This window comes from Acomys minous (assembly GCF_964271855.1).
Source record: "Acomys minous genome assembly, chromosome: 16".
Taxonomy (NCBI): domain Eukaryota; kingdom Metazoa; phylum Chordata; class Mammalia; order Rodentia; family Muridae; genus Acomys; species Acomys minous.
The window spans coordinates 41,723,502-41,738,515 of NC_140498.1; the positions used below are offsets into that span (position 1 = coordinate 41,723,502).

General features: G+C 52.0%; 1 protein-coding gene across 3 annotated transcripts; it reads right to left on the reverse strand.

Annotated features, from left to right (window-relative positions):
• Positions 1-1,447: 1,447 nt before the first annotated feature.
• On the reverse strand, positions 1,448-13,515 carry ZSCAN10 (zinc finger and SCAN domain containing 10). Of its 3 annotated transcripts, none has more exons than XM_084763987.1 (6): positions 13,264-13,515; positions 6,283-6,738; positions 4,873-5,137; positions 4,630-4,694; positions 4,408-4,465; positions 1,448-3,173 (listed from the first exon to the last, which is right to left on the reverse strand). In XM_084763987.1, exons 2-6 carry the CDS (start codon positions 6,676-6,678, stop codon positions 1,621-1,623), a joined length of 2,337 nt encoding a protein of 778 aa, XP_084620113.1. In that variant the 5' UTR covers positions 6,679-6,738; positions 13,264-13,515; the 3' UTR covers positions 1,448-1,620. The 3 variants fall into 3 exon arrangements, with proteins under 3 accessions (XP_084620113.1, XP_084620111.1, XP_084620112.1); XM_084763985.1 differs by having other exon boundaries at positions 13,181-13,515; XM_084763986.1 differs by lacking the exon at positions 13,264-13,515 and adding an exon at positions 11,829-11,944.
• Between the last annotated feature and the right edge of the window lie 1,499 nt (positions 13,516-15,014).

A 15,014-nucleotide genomic window follows, 5' to 3' on the forward strand; every position in this document is an offset into this window, starting at 1 on the left:
GCCCAAGCCCCTGAGTCTGAGTCTGAGGTCAACTTGGTCTACATAGTTGACTGTTCCACAACAGTCAGGACCACATAGAGAGATCCTCTCTTAAACAGACAGACAGACAGACAGACAGACAGACAGACAGACACACACACACACACACACACACACACACACAGTTTGTACTTCCTCATTATTTATGGTCAGTTCTTGGTGCAGGGCCCTGAGTAGAGTTCAGGTCCTGCTATAAAGGAAATCTCGCCGGGAGGTGGTGGCGCACACCTTTGATCCCACCACTCAGGAGGCAGAGGCAGGTGGATTGCTGTGAGTTTGAGGCCAGCCTGGTCTACAAAGTGAGTCCAGGACAGCCAAGGCTACACAGAGAAACCCTGTCTAGAAAAAAAAGAAAGAAAAGAAAAGTAGCCAATTACAAAAGCAGAACATGACAGGAGATCTAGATTCGTGCTTCTTCCTCTGTTGTTGTTGTTGTTGGAGGCGGGGTTTCTCTGTGTACCTCTGGCCATCCTTAAACTCACTCTGTCAACCAGGCTCAGGTCCAGCTGCCTCTGCCTCCTGGGATTAAAGGTGTCTGCGTGTCTTCCTTTTTCTTATCCTGTGTGGTTTTTTCCCCCCATAAGTCACCTTACTTATAGGCAAGGAGGCAGCCAAGACTTCCTGATGTGTGGCATCCAGGTATAGGGCCAAAGCCGAACCCAGCATTGGACTAGAGGATTATGGGTAGTTAGCTGGTCTCAACAGGCAGCCCATTTGCCTTGCTTGCAGGATTTGTTCAATTCCCGGCATGCTCAGTTTGGGAAAGTTACAAAGGCTCCACACCACGTTTCCCACGGTACCCACTTTTACCCTGCAGTCTATCTTAATGAGTTCCAAGAGACACAGGAAGACTGTGACTTCAGGAAGAGGACAGGGAAAAGTCCAGGATGGCATTGCTGGGCCTTCTACCCTCAGCTGCTTGTTACCCTCACCTCTTCAGCCTGCTACAGGACCTTCTGCAGTCATGAAGGAGAAAAATGGAACCATGTCACAGGGGGGGGAATGTGGTAACTGATGGCATTTTGCTGGTATTAAAAAAAAAAAAAAAAAGACAGAGGGGGGACCGGGTGGTGGTAGTGGCACATGCCTTTAATCCCAGAACTAGGGAGTCAGAGGCAGGCAGATCTCTGTGAACAGAGCAAGGCCAGGAAAACAAAACAAAACAGCCGTAAGAGGATAGCTCAGCCAGTGCTACAGTCCATGGCGTGGATCCTCAGCAGGTCAGTAGCTTAGGTGTTGGCCTTGAAGGTCTTAGGTTTGATGCCCAGCATTGCATAAACCATACACGGTGGCGCGTATCTGTAATCCCAACACGCAGAAGGTAAAGGCAGGAAGACTAGAAACTCAAGGTCACCCCAGCTACTCGATACCCTGTCCCTAAAAAGGAAAGAAAAAAATAACAGAAGGACCAGTTTTGAGCCTGCAGCTTTACTCTAAGCCTCTGAAAACACATTCCTGGGGTCAGGGAAAGAGGTCAAAGTTGGGGAGGCCAAATGTGGAGGAACCAGGAGGGAAGTATGTGTGAAGGGGACATCACAGGGAATCTTACACACGCACGGATGTGCATACGGGACAAAGTTGCTAGAACTCCCGGGCATGGGTTCGCATATGGCGCAGCAGATGCGAGTTGCGGCTGAAGCCACGTCCACACAGCACACAGGAGTAAGGCCTTGCGCCAGTGTGAACCAGCAGGTGGCGCAGCAAGTTGGCGCTGCGATTGAAGCTCTTGCCACACTCCGGGCACTCCTGGGGATCTTCCAATTCTTGCCTTGACCCGTTGTGTGTGGCCAGGTGGCGCTGCAGGTGCGCATTGCGCCGGAAACTGCGGCTGCAGGTTGGGCAGCTGTAGGGCCTTTCGCCGGTGTGGCTGCGGCGGTGGCGGGCCAAGTTGGAGCTGTTGCGGAAGCGGTGACCACAAGTGTCACAGGCGTGGGGCTTCTCCCCAGTGTGGATGCGTTGGTGGCGTGCCAGGTGGGCACTCTGGCTAAACCCCTCTCCGCATTCGCTGCATCGGCAGGGTTTCTCTCCCGTGTGGCTGCGCAGGTGGCGGGTCAGGTCTCGCATTTGGCGGAAACTTTTGCCACACTGGGCACAGTGGTAAGGCCGGAGGCCACCGTGGGTCAACAGATGACGAACAAGGCCTGCACGTCTCACAAATCGTTTGTTGCACTGAGGACAGGCATGGGGCTTCTCACCTGTGTGCACCTGCTGGTGGCTGATCAGCTGGGAACTTTGGGTGAAACAGCGGCCACAGATCTGGCAGGAGAACGGTCGTTCGCTGGTGTGGACTCGCCTGTGAGTCATGAGGTGCTCGCTTCGTCGGAAGGCCTTACCACAGTCGCTGCACACATAGGGTTTGCTCTCCTGGCGAGAAGAGTTAAGGCTGCCAGGGTCTTCTGATGACTGATGGTCCTTGTCCTTGGCATGGATGCGCAGGTGACGCTTTAAGCTAGAGCGTCGTTGGAAGGTCTGCCCGCAGTGGGTGCAGAGAACGATCGTCACTTCTGGCACTTTTATCTTCCCTTCTGAGTCTGGCTTGGGATTTTGTTCCTGGGCGTGTGCCCGCAGGTGCTTCATGAGGCTGGAGCGACGCTGGAAGCCCTGGTCACACTCGGCACACCGGAAGGTGGGCTCAGAGAAATGCGTTAGCAAGTGCTTCGTCAGGTGAGAGCTCTGGCGGAAGCGGTGGCTGCAGAGATGACAGGCGTGCGGCCGCTCATCGGTGTGCGTGCGCATGTGCAGTTTGAGGATGGAGCTGCGCCCGAAAGTCTTCCCGCACCACAGACACTGGAAGGAACGGGACCTTGGGTGAGATCGAGAGCCAGGATGAGCTTGTAGCTGGTGGGCCTTTAAGTGGGACAGCTGCTCGAAGCTCACTCCACACTCTGTACATATGAACCGCGTGTCTGCCTGGGCATCTGCAACTCCTCTGATCGCCGCAGCTTCACTGCTGTCAGCAGGGGTCCCTTCCCAGCCAGCACTGCTTGTCTCCTGCCCCAGTGTCTGCGGAAGAGGCTCTCCTGCAACTCCAGGGCTCTCCGTCTGGGACTCCGGTAAGCTGATGACAGGCCAAGCAGTCACTTTAGGCTTCTCAGCGTGCAGTTCCTCCTTGTCAGATGCTCTGCTCCCAAGTCCTGGAAAAGAAATGCAGAGAGCTGGGAATGGTGGCGCACACCTTTAATCCCAGCAATTTGGAAGGCAGAGGCGAGTAGACTTGTGAGGTTTTTTTTTTTTTTTAATTTATTTATTTATTATATATACAGTGTTCTGCCTACTTGTACACCTGCAGGCCAGAAGAGGGCATCAGATCACATTATAGATGGTTGTGAGCCACCATGTGGTTGCTGGGAATTGAACTCAGGACCTCTGGAAGAGCAGGCAGTGCTCTTAACCGCTGAGCCATCTCTCCAGCCCCTAGACTCATGAGTTTGCTGCTAGCCTGGTCTACACAGACAGTTCCAGAAGAGCCAGGGCTACATAGAGACCCTGCCTCACAACGCAATAGGCAAGAAGAAAAAAAATAAGAACAAGCAGTAGCATCATCAGAACGTGATGGGATCAGAAGCAGAAAGCAAGCCAGGATCCTGCAAAGCCAGTGATGAATAGAGGACAAACAAGGTCGTCTCTGATCGCCACTCCTGTTTCCTGCTGTTTCTCAGACAGCACCTCCACATTGCCTGCAATTATGAGTCCCACCGAGTCAGCCTCCCAAATGCTGATATTACATCATACACCAGCATGCTCTGGCTCCACCATATCCTTTGAAAGCATACAACTTAGGCCCATTAAATATACTCACAGTGTCCTAAGGCTACACAGAGAAACCCCTGTCTTGAAATACCAAAATAAATAAAAATAAATAAATTCACAGTGTCATGCAACAATCACAGCTATTTCACATCCATTAGCAGTCTCTTTCTTGACCATTTCTTTTCCTTTTTTTCCCCTCTTTTTATGTGTACAGGTACTTTGCATGCATGTATGTATGCACGCACACACAATGGGCATGAAGTGTCCACGGAGGCCAGGAGACATGGCTGGGTGTAGCAGTGCAGGCCTCTCTAGTTCAGTGAGCAGGTGGCAGTGGCAGGGGGATCTTGAGTTGAAGAGCAACTTGGGCTACATAATGAGACCATGTCTAAGAATAACAACTGCTTTATAAAAAAAAAGGGGGGGAGGCGGGGGTTGTCAAAGAGCTGTCAAAAAGGGCAAGGGGAGAGTTGCTAGATTCAGTTACTAAACAAATCAGCGAACAAAATAGAAGCCTCTGTCAGCATCCACCCATCAAAAGGTTAGAAAGCCAGGTGGTGCCTGGAACTGTGAGCAGGGAGCCTTGGGGGGGAGGGGCATGACCGTGGCGGGACTTACCAAGAGGGTTTTCAGGCCAAGCTTTCCTCTCCGAGGTATCTTCAAAGGTCAGGGACTCCTGCAAAGAGAGCCAAGACCCCTCTGAGTGAAGAACAGGCTCCACGGCCTGAGTGAGATGGAAACACTTTCTGGGATTAAATAGAAAAAAAATGCTAAAAGGCAGAGTGTAGAGAACATTCTGGGGCCTGAGAGGGACCTGTGATACGGATCAGCTCAGCTTACCAACACGGCTGCCAGCTCTTGGTCTCTGGAATGTTCCTCAAGCCATGAGGGGCCCTGGGAGGGGTCTGATAGCATTGGGAGAAGACTTTGACGTTAGAAGGCAGTATTATCCGCAACGTAGGGCTTTAAAGACATGACCACCCATCCTCCAAACCCATGGCCCATTCTGGCCTCTTCCCACCACAGACTCCTCCCCGATTTCCAGCCCCCACCCGGGGAACGCCGGGGTCACCAGTTCCTCACAGCTTTCTTGAGGGTCCTGGAGTGTCTCCTGGGGCTCTGGGCTCACTGGCCAGTTTGAACTTGGGGCGAGCGTCCACTCCTCAGGTTCAGCAGGCCTGACGGGCACTGGCTGAGACGGGGACACTTCATGCAACGGACGCAGGGCTGCAGAGTCCTCTGGTGGCATCTCCCTTTTGGGGCTGTGGCTGGGGACCTGGGAAGGGCTATTTTGGTCCTCTGGGATGATGTCAGCAGGGGCACTCTTGCCAGCACTGAAGCTAAAATCCTGTTGAAAACATCTGTCTCAGGAGGCTGACAGGCTGCCTTCCATCCATCGTCTACTGAGTCTACCAGGACAGGACAGGAAGACAGGTCGAGTCACACATTTAAGAAAGTAAGAACGAGGGGCTGGAGAAGAAAAATAGCTCAGAGGTTGTTCTTCCAAAGGTCTTGAGTTCAATTCCCAGCAACCACATGGTGGCTCATGACCATCTACAATGAGATCTGGTGTCCTCTTCACATACAGGCAAAATATTATATCTTTTCTTTAAAGGTAAGAACAAGTTGGTGGGTGTGATAAGGGACAGGAGAGCAGAAGGGACGCTTTCATATTCTACATTATAAGAACACATTTGTACTTCCTACTCAGGAATCCACACGTACATTATAGTAACAGCTTAGCACCCACAACACTGTTAATGGTCTGTTCCAAGTTAAGCCCTGTGCAGGACCTCTGGAGGACGAGACTGATGGCAGCAGAAATGGAGCAAGAAGAGAGTGTGGGGTGGAGACGGGCGTGGTGGCGCACGCCTTTAATCCCAGTACTCGGGAGGCAGAGGCAGGCGGATCGCTGTGAGTTCGAGGCCAGCCTGGTCTACAAAGCGAGTCCAGGACAGCCAAGGCTACATAGAGAAACCCTGTCTCAAAAAAACAAAAACAACAACAACAACAACAACAAAGAGTGTGAGGTGACAGAATTCAGGCAAGACAAACATTACAAACGTGACCAGAGGCAAGAGGCAAGCCGGCTTTGTGTGTTCAAAGCCAGAACGGTCTACACAGACAGAATACAGGGCAGTCAAGGCCACATGGAGAGACTGTATTTCAAAAAACGAAAAGAAATGTGACTACTGAATAGTGACACTAAGTCTGATTGACAGGCTTGACTGGAGGCCCCACCCCCTTCTTGCTGCCTGGAGATGAGACAGGAGGCACTTTTCCTGTTTTGCTTAGGCTGTTAGTCGGCTGCCCTCTAAGCAGCAGCTCTCTGTATAAAGCGCCACTGAAAAAGACTGGATTCGTAGCTCTGCCCACTGCCCTTGTGGTGATGGGCAGACGAACTCTAGGATTCTAGTCACAGACTGGGGCAAAGCGGAATTTGCTCACCCGTACCCAGACAGCTCTCGTAACCACCCGGCCCCACAATCTCACCAGTGGCCCCACGTGGCTGGTGTCTCTGGGCACGCCCTCCAGCAGCCGGACCACCTCCTCTCCGTCCCTGAGCGGCTGGCCCTTGAGGCGGCTCAGCACATGCGGGGGCAGGACGCTCAGGAACTGCTCCAGCACCAAGAGCTCCAGAATCTGCTTCTTGGTGTGCAGAGCTGGCCGTAGCCAGTGGTTGCAGAGTTCCCGGAGCCGACCCAGGGATGCCCGCGGCCCCATATCTTCCTGGTACTGGAAGCACCTGAAGAGCTGGTGGGCCACCTCGGGCCTAGGCCGGGCCTCTGCCAGCCTGGGGTCCTCCTCGCCCACAATCTCATCGTCCTCCAGTTTCACTGCTCCGAACGGCTCTTGTTCCTGGGCGCCTGGGACTGGTTCTGCCAGCATCTTTCAAAACTCCTGCGACTAGACCGGCTCTTAGATTTCTTTCTTCAGCTCCTCCCACACCTGTGGACCCAAGGAAAGGGCGTTAAGATCAGGTGCCCTGGCCGGGCGGTGGTGGCTCACGCCTTTAATCCCAACACTCGGGAGGCAGAGGCAAGCGGATCTCTGTGTGTTCGAGGCCAGCTTGGTCTACAAAGTGAGTCCAGGACAGCCAAGGCTACACAGAGAAACCCTGCCTCGAAAAACAAAAAGAAACAAACAAATAAAAAAATCAGGTGCCTGTTTTCCCAGCACGCAGGACGTGGAGGCAAGAGGATCAGGAGTTCAATGTCAGCCTTATCTACATAAGAAAAAAAAAAAGGCTCACAAAACCAAGATATACTGCAGGAAGGCTAACCCCTACCTGAGCTACAGGCATTTAAAAATATGAATGTGGGTCTCACATAGAGGTCTATATAGTCCAGGGCAGCCAGAAATAAACAGAAAGACCCTATCTAAAAAAAAAAAAAAAAAAAAAGGCAGGGGGTGGGTCTGGAGAGATGGCTCACTGACCGCTCTTCCAGAGGACTTGGGTTTAAGTCACAGCCGTCTATGATAATTCACCGTCAGATTTCTGACACCTCTTCTGGCCCCTGAGGGCACCATATGCATGCAGTGCACAGACACATATGTAGACAAAACACCTCCACACAATAAATAAATAAATCTAAAAAACAAAAAATTAAAAATCGAATGTGGTGCTGGGTGTGGTGGTCCATGGCTTTAGTCTTAGAATTCAGGAGGCAGAGGTAGGTGAGTCTCTGTAAGTTTGAGGCCAGCCTGGTCTACAGAGCAAGTCCAGAACAGCCAGGACTAAAAGAGAAACCCTGTCTCAAAAAACGAAAAATATAAAAGACAAAAATAAATAAATAAATAAATAAATAAAATTAATTGAATGTGGCTTTCTGAGGAGTCCTTTTCCTACTGTCAAGGGTGAAGACTCACAGTGGTAGGAAGGCCCAGACAGAGCCATCATGCGCCTGCAGAAAAACCAGGCAGTTCCAGCACAGAGGTGGCGGCACACATTCCAGTATTTGGGAGGCAGAGACAAGCAGATCTCTGAGTTTTAGCCAGCCTAGTCTACAGAGTGAGCTCTAGGGCAGCCAAGGCTACACAGAGAAACTCTGTATCAAAAAACCAACCAACCAAACAAGGTAGCTCTGGGGGGTTGGCATGTGATTTAGCTGGTCACATGGCGGCCTTGCCTGCACAAACTTCTGGGTTCAGTCCCAAGCAGCACTGCGTGCACTGGGCATGGTGGGGCAGGTCTACAGCCTGGAGGACCTAAGTCCACAGGCACACTCGGCTACACGTGACGTTTTAGACTAACCCAGCCTAGGACTTTGTCTGGGACAGCAGGGGGCGGGGATTGGTGAAAGTGGAAAGGAAGATAGTTGGAGAGCATTTGTCATGAGAGGACAAGGTTTGGGTCTCAGGACCCACTCAACAAGCAAGACGTGTTCCCATACACGTCTGAAACCCTGCCAGTGTGAGGGGAGGATGGATGGGGCCCGCTGGCTGCCAGTGTAGCTAAAATCAAGACCAGGTTCAGGAAGAGACCCAACTCAAAGAACTAAAGTAGATGGTGACAGTGGAGCATATAACACACACACACACACACACACAGAGAAGCAGGACCGTTCTGGATGACTATCCTGTTGTACATCCACAGAGAGGAGGCATTTCTTTCACCTACCCTTTCCTCTGATGCAGCCACTGGGGGCCTGGAGTGCTGCGGGAGAGATTAAGGACGCAAAAGCGGTTCATCTCTTGAGCCTGGAGACAGTGGTTACAGCACTTGCTGCTTTTGTAAAGGAGCCAGGTTGGTTCCCAGCATCCGTATGGCCCAGTTCCAGGCCATTGGTGCTCTCTTCTACCCTCTGGGCCCCACCGGGCAAGCATGCAGTGCACACACACGCACGAAGGCAAAACATGCCGGGCGTGGTGGCGCACGCCTTTAATCCCAGCACTTGGGAGGCAGAGGTGGGCGGATCGCTGTGAGTTCGAGGCCAGCCTGGTCTACAAAGTGAGTCCAGGACAGCCAAGGCTACACAGAGAAACCCTGTCTCGAAAAACAACAACAACAACAACAACAACAAACAACAAACAAACAAAAAAAAACAAAATAAAAATAAACAAATCTCTTAAGATTTTGTTTTTCAGGGCTGGAGAGATGCCTTAGACGTTAAGAGGACTGTCTGTTCTTCCAAAGGTCCTGAGTTCAATTCCCAGCAACCACATGGTGGCTCACAATCATCTATAATGGTGCTCTCTTCTGGCCTGCAGGCTCACATGCGGGCAGAATACTGTACAAATAGTAAATAAATAAATCTTTACATTTTTTTTTGTTTTGTTTTTCATTTCAGCCCTTTCAGGTCTGTAGCTTGGAGGAATAATTCAACAAGTTCTGTCTTCCCCATAGACCTTCCAGAAGGAATCTGGGTTCTTCACAGTCAGTAAGTAAATGAATGAATGCATGCCCCTAGGTGGACACTATTTTGCAGATTCATAACACATACACACCTTTTTTTTCCCTTTTGAAAAACAGTGTATTGGGTACACTACAACAGAGCTGTGGGCTGTGCAGTAACGAGAGCACCGCCACCTAGCTTTGGACTCACAGCCCCACCTCACCTCCGAAGTCGGATTATAGCTCTTTCTGTCAACCACCTCTCCAGCTAGCAACGGAAAGTGTTCACGACTGTCCACCAGGGGGCACTAGTTCTACAAGCACAAGCCCCCCTCCCCTGCGCCTCATTTTTCCTCTAAACCCAGAGGGCCTGCGCCTTCCTTTTTAAGGACTAGGGACTCTCTCAATTCAGTTCAGCTCAGTTAATCAGCACGACTCAGAAAGCTTTAAGCTTCCCTTTCCAGGTTGGGCATGGAACCCAGAGTCTCAGGAATGTTAGGCAAATATTCATCTACTAAGCCACAGTCAACCGGGTTAGGTGCCTTAGAACAAGCTGGCACTTTGGCTGCCACTCCCTAGCTGACCCCAAGCCTTCCCATTAACCGAGGGAGTCCCGAAAGGGGGATGGGACCAGAGCCTCAGGCATAACTTTCTATCCCATTGGCCAAGGCTCAGCGCGGCGCCACACAGGGAGCTCCGCGGCTATCAGGGGAAAGCGCCTCTGCCCTGAATTTAGGACAAAGTGGGTCCAGGGTGGAGAGTTCTCTAAATTTCCTTCGTAGGAGAGCTGTACCGTGTGGGGATGTCACAAAACAAAAGACATTCAGATTTTAAGCTGGCTTTGGGGAAAGAGAGGCATGTGGCGCTAAAATGATGACCCCCGCCCGGACTTAGCCCCCGACCCTTGGTCACAGTTCCCCCCCATTCCTTTCCCGCCCACGCACACCCGGGCTCTTTCGTGCACTTCAGACATTCACTGCCTCGGTGCTTTTTCTATTGCCATTTTTTTTTTTGTTTTGTTTTGTTTTTAGAGACAGGGTTTCTCTGTGTAGTTTCAGCAGTCCTGGGTCCACTTTGTAGACCAGGCTGGCCTCGAACTCAGTGATCCACCTGCCTCTGCCTCCAGAGTGTTGGGATTAAAGGCGTGTGTGCCACCATGCCCGGCTTGCAATTTTTTTCCGCCACTGGAGCCTCTGTTCCGAAACCCCGAAACACATCACCCCATTGGCTGCTGCACCCCAATCACTGTTCACTGTAATCTCTTCCCCTGAGCAAGAGGCATGTGTCTAGCTCAGTAAGTCTTTGCCTGATGTTTAAAGTGACTTACTTCCAAGACTGAACACGTGCAATGAATCAGCAAACATGAACTAAGCCCTGGGCCCAATCCCCGGCGTGCATATATCAGGGGTGCTGAAACATGCCCCAAACCCCAGAACTTGGAGTGTAGAGACAGTAAGATCGAGTTCAAGGTCATTTTGAGAGCCACATTGGGACTACACCTTGAGTGAGAGTGAGGTACAAAGCTGGCCCTGACAACGTAGTGCGATCCTTTCTAAAAAAAAAAAAAAAAAAAAAAAAAAAAAGAGGGGCTGACGTATCTTAGAAGTAAGGCATTTGCCTAGCCAGCACACCAAGCCCTAACCTAATTCTAGGGGTCATGAGTTCAATTCTCAGCTCCCACACAGCGGCTCACATCTGTTTATGGGATCCAGCGCCCTCTTCCGGCCTGCATGCAAACAAAATCTCCGCACACATGAAATAAGGAAACCTTAAAGACAACCAGAGGAATGACGTCACCGCTGCAGTGGATGCTTGTGAATACCGAACATTCCTCAGCCCGGCCAGCAGCGCTCTGGTGCCCTCTACATCCAGCTCAACCCACGTGCTACATCAACCTTTAACTCGAACGAGTTCAGAGAGGCCAAGAGTGACTCGCTCACAGCTACACTGCTCGCTAACGTGAAATGGGGCTCTGGGCCCATTATTTCCGGCCCCCCTCCGGGAGATTTTGCCAGGATTAGCTTGGAGTATCACAGCACGGATGAGAAACGGAGAATTCCAGATCCATATCCCAAAACCCCCAGCTAGTTACAGAAAACTGCTGGAATTTCTAAGTGCGGCCCCAAATCGGTTTCCAGGAGATGGAATTCAGGCGAGTTGGCCCTAGAAAGTCTGTCCCTCCCCCCCCTCAGGTCTCCAGGACAAAAGCCCTATTACTATGCATCTCTGTAGGGGGTCGGTTGGGTGTGGGGCGAGAAAGTCCTTCAGTGAGGTCTGCTAAATCTATCTGTAGATACTGCCATAGACCCTGCCTACATTGGGGAGTGCGGGAGGGGGGAGAAGGAGGGGGGAAGGGGGGGATCAGAAGCTAGTGGTACTCCGAAATAAATGCCCCCCTCTCCCAGCGAGTGGTTTAATTTGCTCGAGCTTGTTGGCCTGGTTTCTTTAGACCCTGGCTCCCCTCCTGGTGCTGGTCAGTCCACCTGGGAACACATGGCACCGTCACCTCCGGGACCCCTCCCTCGTGTCCCCAAGGCCACAAATGCTTCATGCTGTCTGGCTTTGGAGTCTCCAGTACAGTTGCCCACTTGTTTGTTCCCAAAAGTCTTGGGAACCCACCAGTAGGGCCCGAAACCCTCCTCCACTCTCCACACTGCTGTAAGCCGGTAACCCAGCGCTCCGACTCACCACCCCAGGTACCTACCTACTCCCGAGGCTGAGATGTTTGGGGAGGGTCCTCGGAGGAATCCCGGACAAGAGCCAGCGTAGGGCCAGCCTGGGGAAGGACTCCGGGGAAATGGAACAGGAAGTTCCCCGCCTGCCCCATCCCTTTCAGGTAAGGGGATAAAGGGGCTCCCAGGAATTAACCCTTTATCTCCCAGTTCGGGTGGGTGGGGGGAAGGGCGGGGCCAGAAAGAGCAAGACAAAGGTGATGAATCCAGATTCGAACTCTGCCAAGGCTGGGTGAGAGTCAAATTATGCTAAGGCAGAGGTTCCCTCTCTAAACTGGGACAGATGCGTGCCCTTTTGGGGACAAGAGCTGCTGTTTTAAGTGCTTGCTGTGTGCAGGCCTCTTTGCTTGATTTTCATTCACGTAACCACTATTAATCTACATTGTGTATCAAACAGCGGGCTCTAAGGGCAAAGAACTAAACTGAGGAACTGAGGAACGGGACCCTGCCTCTGGGGTGTAGGGGCAGGCCAAGGAACAGGAAAGACAGCAGTAGTAAGAAAATTAACCAGGCCAGGCAGAGTGTCAGAACACTAATCTCAGGACCCAGGAGGCAGAGGCAGCTGTAACTTTGCGAGTTCAAAACCAGCCTGGTCTATCATACTGAGTTCCAGGTCACACCGCGTGACTTAATGTGATCCTGTCTCCTTAGCAGTTCAGGCCTACCTCCGCTGAGTATGGAGTTCGGGATAAGACTGGCTACGTGAAATCCTGCCTCAGAAAACAAACACTGGGCCAGTGACCCCCACAAGTCTTCTGACCTCCTAACGTGTCTCCACCTCACCCCTAAGTAAATGCATGTAGTAAGAAGAAAAAAAAGAAAGAAAAGGTAAAACTCCCAACACACAGAGGGAGACGTAAGATGAATTAACGAAGAAAGAACTATTCAGTCCACATAGCTCTCTAAGGTCCCCCCAGGATCTGGTTAATGGCTTTTGTCCTACTGACACCGCCCTCTGCCTCACCCCGCTCCTCAGGGGAAGTGACCCCGTAGACCGCTTTGGAACCCACTTCTAAGTCAAGCCCTCTTGCTTGCTTTGATGGCCTTCTTACTACCTGCTCCCTAAGAGAGGAGCACTTCCGGGACTCAGGGGTGCTGTCTGGTGTGTCCGCCACGCCCCAGACTGCTCTCCATAACTCTGAGGGGCAAGGAAACTGTGGCGCTGGTCGCTCCACGGCGCTGATTACTCAGTCTGTTGTGACTAGGCCCAGCCTTGCTCTGGCTGCTCTCAAGCCCCCCTGCTTGCATCAGCACCAAAACTTATTTTTAACTGTCTGGGAGCCGCCGTCTCACTGGACCACCCAGGAGGTACTAGTCTTCTTACTGCGCATTTCGGCCTCGGCACAGCGCCCAGCACCTGGCACTCAGGACACAGAAAAAGGCTGAACGACAGCAGATCACAGCTACCGTACTCCAGATGTTTCCAGGTTTTCAATCTCAGAGCATCTCCCCTTCCGGCTGCAGACTCCTCCCACAATCCTGCAACTTTGACTCCTCTCTAGAAGCCCCACCCCAAGAGAGGTGGGCCGGCGGCTAGGGGTGGGGCGTTCTGGAATAGGCGTGGCTTTCTCGGGAGGCGCAGCTGGAGTAGCTGAGGGCTGGAGCGCTATCTCTTCCAGGGCCTCCTGCGGTTTTCTGCTCAGCTGAGCACAGTGGGTGGAATCCAGCCCATCTCTTCTTGCGGTGGCCTGGGGGGGGAGAGGGGGGAGGGGAGACGTAGCGCAGAGTGGAAGCCTGGGGCATTTTAAAGCTTACGTAAACAGCCTCCCTCAACTCCGGCTCCCTGCATGGTGGAAGCCCGCCTATGTGCACTCTCACACACTAGCCCTGTATTAGGGCCTACCCTGCTTCTTGAACGCTAGTGGATGTAGCCGCCCACCCTGGGGACACAGAAGCCATCTTGTGCCCAGCAGAGGGCCCTTGACTGATGGCCCAGGAGAACCAAGGTCATATGGGTGGGAGGGATCAGAGCACTGGTGGATCAGAAAAGCCTCTCCTCCCAGACTGTTGCTGGGGAAACACCCAGGAAGTGGATGGGGCAGGTTGGGCACACCCTCCGCTGTGCTCAGGTATAGAGATGCAGGGCATCTAACGACTCTCTTACAAATTAGTTACACAGCAGGGCGTGGTGGCGCACTCCTGTAATCCCAGCACTCGGGAGGCAGAGGCAGGAGGATGCCTGTGTTCGAGGCCAGCCTGGTCTACAAAGTGAGTCTAGGACAGGCAGGGCTACACAGAGAAACTCTGTCTCAGAAAAAACAAAACAAAACCCAAATTGGGTGTGTGTGTGTGTGTGTGTGTGTGTGTGTGTGTGTGTGTGTGTGTGTGTGTTCCTGCTGAGTACATGTGTATTCAGGTACACGTGTTTTCTCATGCTTGTGCAGGCTGAAAATTTGTAAGTTGACTTACTTGATTACAATCCCCCCAACCCCCTGCCCCAGACAAGGTAGCTTTGGCTGTCCCAAAACTCATCATGTAGACCAGGCTGTCCTCGAACTCACAGAAGGATATCCCCCTGCCTCTGCCTTTCTTCCAAGTGCTGGGGTTAAAGGCATACACCACTATTTTTGTTTGTTTGTTTGTTTTCAAGACAGGGTTTCTCTGTGTAGCCCTGGCTGTTTTAGACTCGCTTTGCAGACCAGGCTAGCCTTGAACTCACAGTAATCCTCCTGCCTCTGCCTCCCAAGTGCTGGGATTAAAAGCTTGGGCCACAGAGCCTGGCTTTTTTTTTTTTTAGATAGGGTCTTACTATGTAGTCTTAACTGGCCTTGAGCTTGCTCTGTAGATCAAACTGGCCTCAAATTCAGAGCTCTGCCTGCTTCTGGCTCCTGAGTGCTTCAGTGAAGGTCATGTACCATCATGCCCAGCCCTCCACCTTGTGTTTTGAAGGAGGTGTCTCTCACTGAACCTGGAATTGGATAATTGGCTAGATTCGCTGGCCGGTGAGCTCCAGGGAGCCAGGGATCCACCTACATCTGCCTCCCCAGCACAGCGAAGTCGAGTATACCGACACTTCAGGCTTTTAATGTCGGTGCTGAGAGTGTGGCCCCGGGACTTCATATTAGCATGGCAAGCACCCTGTTGTCCAAGGCATCTCCTAGGTCCCACTTGTTGATGACCTGGACGATTCTGAGAAGAAACAGTAGGTTAATTGGAGG

Bases quoted from the DNA above. Each gene is read 5' to 3' on its own strand.
- ZSCAN10 (XM_084763987.1), bottom strand. From the start codon at position 6,678: ATGCTGGCAGAACCAGTCCCAGGCGCCCAGGAACAAGAGCCGTTCGGA. The intron at 5,138-6,282 runs GTGAGATTGTGG...TGTTTTCAACAG, and splicing joins CCAGCCACGTGGGGCCACTG to GATTTTAGCTTCAGTGCTGG. The intron at 3,174-4,407 runs GTAAGTCCCGCC...TTTCTTTTCCAG, and splicing joins TTGGCCTGAAAACCCTCTTG to GACTTGGGAGCAGAGCATCT.